This window comes from Merops nubicus, unplaced genomic scaffold (assembly GCF_000691845.1).
Source record: "Merops nubicus isolate BGI_N331 unplaced genomic scaffold, ASM69184v1 scaffold27633, whole genome shotgun sequence".
NCBI lineage: Eukaryota > Metazoa > Chordata > Aves > Coraciiformes > Meropidae > Merops > Merops nubicus.
The window spans coordinates 49,143-58,039 of record NW_008601459.1 but is presented as its reverse complement, the minus strand read 5'-3'; the positions used below and the strand labels follow the sequence as shown (position 1 = coordinate 58,039).

The window sequence follows — 8,897 nt, the reverse complement described above, 5'->3', positions numbered from 1 at the left end:
CTAGTGCCTGGGCTAGTGAGAGGGTGAGGAAGGATGAAAGTTTGACTTCAGACCTTCACATCTCTGTTTGTCCTGAAACCTCTCTGCATCTCATCTGAGCCAAGAGAATCTAGCAATGTGCTTATACAGGAGATGTGAGTTAGATGAAACTTTTCCATTTTGAATTTAAAGCTGTAAAATATACTTTCAAAATACATCTTGAAATATAAAAGGAGGAGAATCCCCTTTTCAAGCACAGAACAATAAATATAAAGCTATTCTATACAGACATTCTGTAATTGTTCTCCTTTTTTTTCCATTTGTTCTAATGACTGTGATAGCAGTCAATCAAAGAAGACATGTAGGCAGTCCATGTGCATGACACAGCTACAGAAAATAAAAGTTTAAGCTGAAGAAATTAATTTCCGTTGTGATACTTTGAGATTTATCTGTTAATTGCTTGCCTGTGGTTTCAGAAGTGACAAAAGCTAAGTGAAGTCGCACTAGGAAATCCTCTGAGTTCAGTGAAGTCTCTGATTTAGTCAGCTTCGGCTGCCACTGCCATCCCCGGCCCATCTATAAATACATCTGCTTTCACGGCGCACGCACTCTGAGGTTTGCCCCTTGCCTCCTCAGAAGCGCGGGGCTGTTGGCCGCTGCTAGCCCAGCCCAGCTCGAACAAAGCCAGCGTGAACCCAGCCTGACACGCCAAGCCCATCCCTTGTTGTTAGCTTTGATAGCGGCTGCTATCATTTGATAGTTCGCTTGTAGCCAGTCCAAATTGGCAGTGTCAGCCCAAGCTGATTGGAGCTGCAGACATTTTTGCTGACTGGAGTCATGCTATCTTTGCCAGTTTGCTGGAATAGACACAGACACTGATTGGGTCATGCTGAAAACATTCCTGTCCTATGAAGCAAGTCTGTTTGTATTTTAGGTTTGCCAGGACTAATGAATTAAAAATCTTGGGCTCGCCACAGTTTGCTGCTTAATAATGCCTGTGACAGAAGGATTTTTTCCTCCCTGAAGCATGACGGCATCATAATCCCTCGTCACTGGCAAGCAGAGGAAGGAAAAGTGGAATTGTGGAGAAAAGCGGAAAAGGGTGATCTTCTGGGACAGCAAAGCCTAAGGGAAGTGCAGGTAGCAGCATGTTGCCCTGACAGCTGTCTCAGCTTCTCAGACCGTGTCAGTTTGTTGCTATGCAGCAGGTGCAGCCTTTTCTTTTATTGAAGCTTTACTCCATAAAGGCAACGACAAGCCAAGGCAGTGGCTGGCCCTGGATTATACAAGTGCAGACACTCCGCTAAGTGAGGTAAGGCAACAGGTGTGAAAACTGAACTAAATTGATAGAGCTATAACAGCACTTAATCTGAGTTCTGCTGCAGAATTTTTATGGAGAAACAGCAGCCAGCTCTATAGGCAATTGTTGGGAAGAAGGGAACTGTTCATTAAATCATGTTAAATTCCAGGTTGCCCACTCACCCTCATCTCTGCCTATGGAGATATTGCTCTTCATGCGTGGAGAAAGCAGGTGGGGGTTGGTGGCAGTCGGTCTGCGTGTTTCCTCTGTCACCTCGTTTACACACAGGCTGCTTCCATCCCTCCCTGTTCCCTTTGATTGCTTTTCGTGATGAAGGGCTCGAGGATTTCACACGAAAAGGAGTGAACGGATAAATGCAATATAAAAAAAAAATGGGTAGCAGGGTAATTGCTGCGTATAAAGATGAGATGGAAACACTCTTTTGTGTTATGATAGGATTTACCGTTGCTTGTTGAAGGATATTGATTTTTGCCCTCACATAGTAGGTGGTTAAAAGAGGTAATTTAAAAGCAGTGCAGACTACAGAGTATGTGACTGGGATAAGACAACAGATTTACTCCTAGCAATATTGTTATGGCAACTTTAAAACCTCTGGGCAGGAGAATGGATCGTTTTAATTTCTTAGGCTATGATGCAAAGTGTAAAGTATAATTTTATGTGGAAGACCACCTGAGATAGTAAGCAGATGTCAGGGAAATGTGTATCACCAACATGAAATGATGAGCAGCCTTGTTTCAAGGGTGTGCTTATCGCTTAGATTTTAATATTTTGTTTGTTTGTTTTTTGCTTTACCCTGTCTTACGAGGTATGGAAGGAAAACACGACTAAGTTTGGATTAGTAGTTCTGTTGTTTTTTTTAAAAACAATCAGATGTCTCAAATATTTTTTATAAAGTGAGGGTCTGGGGAAAAAGAGATCAATGATACTTAGAAGGTAAAAGTTATTTAGTCTAATGCCATGCACTTCAAAATAGAATATTTCAGTTGACTCCAGGTATCTTTTTCTGACTCCAAAAAAGTACACTGTGGCAGTTTAGCTGACTTTTGTCTCTCCCCAGTAGATATCAGTTCAGGTTTTATGTGTCTTGTTTATTAGTAATAGGGAATAAAGAATGATTGCTGATAACCTTCATATATTAGTAGAAAGAGACATTCTCATCTCCAAATAAAATTTATTAAAAGTAATGATTTTAGAATATTTCCTGTTATTTTAAGAAAAGATTATGCACTTTTAATAACTATTTCTAATGTAGTATTGCTACAGAGTAACTATATCACTCTACTAGCTAAATATGAATATAGACAAAGCAAATAAAAAAGAAATGCTGAAATAAATGGGCCAAATGCAAATTTTATACTCTTCCCCTGATTGCAAGGCAGTGAACACCAGGCAAGTGTTTGATTAACTTGTGCATCACCAAGGAAAATTATAATCCTGAAATACGGTTCTTTTCTATGGACTTTCTGAGACTGCCAAATAATTAAGTGTAAATTAGAACGAGTTGTTGCGATTTACATGCAATACAATAGCTACTTTACTGAAAAACTGCAAGACTATTGACTTAGGAATCTGCTTTTTGTTTTCACTAGCTAAATGCTGTGTTGTCTACTGACATGTGCTACAACTTTTTGTAAATTCATCATATTTTCCTGAAAAATTTAGTTTCTAATTGACTGAGGCAGTTTTATGGTCATTTAAAAGCTCCTCTCATAATTGCCCACATAGTTGGTATGGATACAATGCACTCTGGATAGCATAGTCTTCAGTCCTAAAATAATTTCTTTATGGGCAGATCTTTTACATGCATGAAGTCTGCTTGATTTCATGTTCTCCACACATAGAGCTAATCAGAAGATTAATATCTGTGAATTTTAGCAGCTTTTTGTTAGGTATACAAGGAGATTAAGTGTGCATTCAGCTATTTAATAGAATTTAAACAAACCTGTTTATTCAAAAGGTTAAATAGATATAGTAGATCTCTGAAGTACAACTTTTGAGTGTTTAGAGATGCTTCAGATATACCATTATAGATCAGCAGTAGCTAATTCTTTTGTTGCTCAACAATTCTTTAGTGCCCTGCTTGAAATGAACTAGCAGTCTTCTTAATGGACAGGGTTTCATCTCAGTAAAACCACTTTTCGGAGTTGGTGGTCTCAGAAGAAAGACTGAGGGCTGAATAAGGTCCTGATCCAGGAGTCAAACCCATGCAGACAGACCCTTACACCTGCACAGAGTTCCACTGAAGAATCACCACCAAGGTTTGGAGACCTAGCAACTTTCTGGCCATTAAGTGTGTGACTATCAGGCACAGTTTGACTGGGGGAGTATGGGTGGAAGGTAGGAGGATGGGTGTCTCCTCATTGACACCATGTGGAGTGGTGTGCACATTTCCAATCACATGGCAGGCTTGGGGTCATGTTACTCTCAACTCCCCACCCCTTCTTCCTTCTTCACCTTCAGAACCAGGCAGCATTGCCACGAGTCAAGGCTTGCTGGAGGGGCAATGGCGGGGAGCAAGCAGGTGAGGAGAGGGGAAGCTTCCTTTGCCATCATTCTTTCTAATCTGTAAATAGCAAAAGAAAGGCAGTCTCTGCACTGAATTTCACTTAAATCCTTTATAAATGGAAAAGTGAAAAGGCGCTCCCTCGACTTTGATTCTAAACGCTGCTTAGCTAGAATGAGAAAGATAGCTGTGGATGCATGGAAAGCATTAAAGCTCATTTGTTGAATGGTGTCACATGCTCTGTAATAAATATATTATTTGTATTATTGCAGCTGGAACAGACAAGTAAAAGCATTGACTCAAGTGCCCACATGATCACCACCGCCAGGGTACCTGCTGATAAGCCAGTGCGAATTGCCTTCAGCCTGAATGACTCCCCAGGTACAGTTTAATTTGTGGAGTAAACCGCAATGAAGTAATTGCTTTTACTTTTTTTACATGCTCTTACCAGTGTTTATTAAATGAAGTCTAGTTTTATGGGTGGATTTTTTCCCAGAGCGATAACATGTGATCATTTTTCCTGTCTAATAACTTTTAATGTTTCCATTAACTATTTAGTCAGACTAAGCCCACTAGACTGACAGTTTTGATTTTAGCTTTCTTTCAGTGTTTTTTGGAATATACTTAGGATTGTTATTAATTATCAAATTTACCTGCATAGGCACTAGGTCTGATATTAAGGAATTTTAAAACAAGAGAAGTAAAAAAGGACATTTTGTACTGAGGATGATGCTAGAGCAGGAAGAGAATAGGTTGAAAACCGCCACACGTGCCCAACTTGGTGAAAGGTTTCAGGAAACGGATGCCCCACATGGCATGTTCCCAGAGAAAGCAGCAGAAATTTCACTGACGTTTATCCTGTCAGCTAGTGCTGACTGAGGATTAAACATACCTTGTACATACCCAAACATACCTTGTACATGCATGGGCCCTTTGGCCTTTGGAATAGATGAATATTAGTTTGCACCTTAAATATTATTAAGGTTTTGAGAACTGTTGCCAAACAATAAAAGTCAGAATGAAATAAAGTAAACTGGGAAGCATCTCAAAAACTGTTTGCTGTGCAGTTGCTTCAGGTGAGTACCTGGAGTCAGGGTTAAGGTGTGTTTATGGTGTGAAATATAAGGATCTCTGATAACTGAAACCCACTGCTGAGGAGTGCTTTATGGGACAGTATGCAGCATTGTAGGATAATGTGCGAGGCCACTTCCTGAGCTTTGTGTGAATGAAGTCTGTTGTGTAATAGTAATTTGCAGCTACAAGGTTGAAATAGAATCTTATTCCCTAAGCAAGGGAATTTAAAAACAAACATCTTCATATATTATTGCACATAGCTTTCAGCTCATAAAGGTGAATGACACAGAAAGATTGGGACAAGGAATGTAAAAATGCACATGTGGATATCTGTGTGCCCATTTTTCATAAAATAATGTGGTAATTACATTTTTGTTACAGAAAGTAATAAGGAATCATTCTCATCTCTTAAGCTGTGGTAGCATGGTAAATTCCTTACAGGAATTATAGCAAAGATAGGTCTTGAAGACAGACGTAAAAGAGAAGAGAGTGCTCTTACAAATTGTGGCAAAAGGATGCTTATGTGAGAGACTGAAAAAAAGTCAGGGAAAGCTGAGACCACAGGAAAATCAAAGAAGGTAGAGTGGTTTGTGACAAGAGACGGCAGTAGGAAATGACAAGGTTGTGAATAGCTTGGAAGAAGAGGACATGAAAGGCAGGAAGCCTAGCTTCCTTAACATTGCATCATATTTTATTTTTACTTTTCTATCCTGCTAATAGTTCCAGACTCTCTCTTAACATTCAGAGAAATAAACTCAATTACAGAAAGGTAATATTTTTTTCTGCTACATTTTCTTAAACTTATCTATAATTTTGAGTCCTTTACTGTATATATGCAAGTATTGCATATATGCAAGTATTCCTGCAGTATGCAATCCAGACTCTGAGTACTGATAAAACTAAATAGCAACGAGTACAGTGCGTGCCATGTTCTCCTTTGCATTACATCCTCTTGAGGGCTACCAGAAGGTCTAAAGAAGCAGAGTTTTACTACATCACAAAAATTCTGCTCTTGCTCTTAGTGTTAAGCCTGAGCATGGTTATTGTATTTGATATATCTAGAGAAGGCAAAGGAAATAAAATTTTAGCAGATTGAAAAAATTCCAGTAACCCATAGTTGAATCAATAGAGCACAAATAAGTATTTAATACTTTCTTTTTTTTTTTTTTTTTTTTTTTTTTTGGTAAGCTGCAAGACCTTTAGCTATTCCATACTTGACGCTTTCTTTTTTCTCCTTACTTCTTTTAATACTACTTTAATCTTTCTTCTCCTTGACAAGGACATTTGTTTTCAGTTCAAACAGGAGTCAACTGCTCTAAGCGTGATAGTAAAGCATCAGGTGAGGCTCATGTACTGCTAGGGTATATACAAAAAGTTCTTCACCAGAGCTAAGTGGTAGAGGGAATCCGTCCGAGTTAAGCTTTTCTTTAAATTCTACCTCACTTGAAAGGCACAGTGACAGATTTCACCAAGAAAGGCTGCATTCTCCTTGTGGGGGCTGCACAACTGCTTACTAGGAGGAACTGGCAACATAACTAGATATAAAAAGGGGAAATGGAATGTTTCTTCTGGGTGGTGATTATCTCACTGGCTAGGATTGTAACCAAGCACTGGGTGTGAGGAGCAGCGAAAGGAGAAACTGCTCTCAACTCATGAGAAGAGATTACTTTGTGTTAGCTGACCTAAGACTGGAGCTGGACTATCCTAGAGTGTACAAGAAATAATTTAATTGTGTTATATTATTTGTCAGCCAACACCTGATGACTGAAATCCTGGCCAGCTTTGTGCAGTATTTTTAATGTGAAGGTCAGCTAACCAGTTCTTTAAAAGTCTCAGGAGCAGCCCATCAGTGGGTGCTATATAAGAAGACAGTTTTATTGTGTATCTCTTATTCCTGTATATATAGATATCTATGTTTGGCTCTTTTACTCAAGTTCACTAAGCTGGCTTCAAACACAGGTTTCCCAGGGTGTGTCTGCACACCGTATTGCACATTTGACATAAGGTACCATTTGAAATGAATGAATTTAAAACATATTATTTCAATCCATCTTGTATCACTTGGAAACTAACGCAAGTTAAACTGAATATGGTGTTTCAAAATTTATATAAGTGTTCTGAAATAGGTTTGTTGTAGTTTATCAATACCAATTTAATTAAACCAATGAAATTCTGTATGTTCTAATTTGTATCACTAACTCTTATTTACTGAACATATTGAGATATAATGATTATAACAGGAACTTCATCAAAGGTAGAGAAGTGTATTTGTTTTGTGTAATAAATCTAAGGCGAAGATTTTTAGGTAAACTTCTCTTCACTGTCCCTCCCAGAATAAAAGCTTGAACATAGCTGAAAAGTTCTGCTCATGCCACATAGTGGTAAATGATTGGCTTTGAAATTATTAGTAATTTCTTCTGTTTAAAATTAGTCTATCTCTGATAGCACTCTCAAGAAAAATCACTGATAACAAAGGCAAAACATACATCTTCTAATGAAACTGACAGACGGTGGAACAATGTTGTATTTCTGCAAGCATAGCAAATGACTGACTTTACTCCTCTTTTATGGCTTACTTATCACAGTGACCATAAAGAATGTTTTGTTTTTATAGTTGATCATGCAGGACTTTTTTGCTATGGTTGCTTCTTCAATAGCGACCTTCAAATCCCTACTCCATCCTCGTTTTGGATGTAACGGCAGCTGAGGTTTTCCAGCAGATAATGTGTTGGTTGAAAACCAGTAGGGATTGCTAAAACACATGTCTAAAATTTAGAAAGCTCAAGCTACAAGTATGTTGGTTTGATCTTTGGGAAGTTTGACAGGAACTTAAGTGAGATACCTTCAAAGGGATAGTGGCTGTACAAACATCAGAGGATGCTTTAGGCTTACATGAAGGTTTATGGAGTAGAAAGGTTTTGCTCTTATCTCTTCTGTTATGGGCCTTTTCTATTTCTGGAAGGTCCACAACTCTTATTATTGAGCAAGCCTTCACAGCCTATTCCTGGGTCAGGCAGTGACCGTTCCCCACTATTTCACAAGTGAGGTAACTGCGAGGTTGTGTAAGGTCACGTCAGGCAGGGCTGTGAATAGAAGCCTGGGAGCTTCATGCAGCAGTGCCAAGTTGCAGTCACTTAGCCACACAGCCTTCCAGGACAAATTTGATGAGTCCATGCTTGTCTGTCAGTAACCAGGGCTGGGGCTGCTGGATCTCACTGCCCTCCTAGGGCCAAGACTGGACCCCAATACACAGGTTGTCAGTGTTGTCCCGCCACGATGTGCAGTGCTTGCAGTTGAGTTTGAGCACTTTTCCTGTGCAAGGGCTGATCCATTTACAGGATAGCAGCCTACTTATGTTACCAGTTTAATTCTTTAGTTTAGGAGGAAGAGATCTGAATACACTTGCCCACACATGTAGGAGAAAAAAATAGTACCTGATTGTATAATTAAAGACTGGATCATAACTCAGTTACTCAAGGAAGCAGAGTTGTGATTGGCATTTCCTAAATTTCGAGTGCTTGATTTAGCAACCTTAACATGCTTTCAACACATTTAAATTTTTGTTTTCTATTTCTGTGTATCTTTGTGAAGATCCTAGAGAAACTGTTATTTGTAAGTTTATACTGCGAGTAAATCAGATGTTGTTAGTAAACTATTTATTCATTAACTATTACCCCTAGCCCACAATTTGGCTATATGGTGCAGTCATATAGGAAGAGACTGGACTATTATACTTCATTGTACGAGACATTGTGTCACTCATACAGCAAAGTGTGAGAGATTTTGCTCATTCATCTACATGATGAAGGTCTGGGCTATTGGAATCTCTGAAAGGCCAGAACATGATTAAGTAAGTGAAGCTTTCCAGAAAATATGATTCATTCTCCTATGTGCAGCATAAGCATATAGCAGGGGACTGAATGTATCAGGACATCACTAATAAGTAGTAAGCCTTTGGTATGAAGACAATCAGTCTTAATACAATTCAGCCTTCTAAATCAGGTGGCTTGGGTCTCTGCA

At 39.0% G+C, this 8,897-nt stretch overlaps 1 protein-coding gene across 1 annotated transcript in view; it reads left to right on the top strand.

Annotated features, from left to right (window-relative positions):
• Positions 1 to 922: 922 nt before the first annotated feature.
• The window catches only part of MAP3K7CL (MAP3K7 C-terminal like), a 30,885-nt gene continuing 22,910 nt past the window's right edge, over positions 923 to 8,897 (top strand). The window contains exons 1-3 of the mRNA XM_008938004.1: positions 923 to 1,291; positions 3,414 to 3,558; positions 4,076 to 4,184. Coding sequence (XP_008936252.1) covers positions 4,115 to 4,184 — 70 coding nt within the window. The 5' untranslated portion in view covers positions 923 to 1,291; positions 3,414 to 3,558; positions 4,076 to 4,114. The remainder of the gene's footprint in view (positions 1,292 to 3,413; positions 3,559 to 4,075; positions 4,185 to 8,897) is intronic.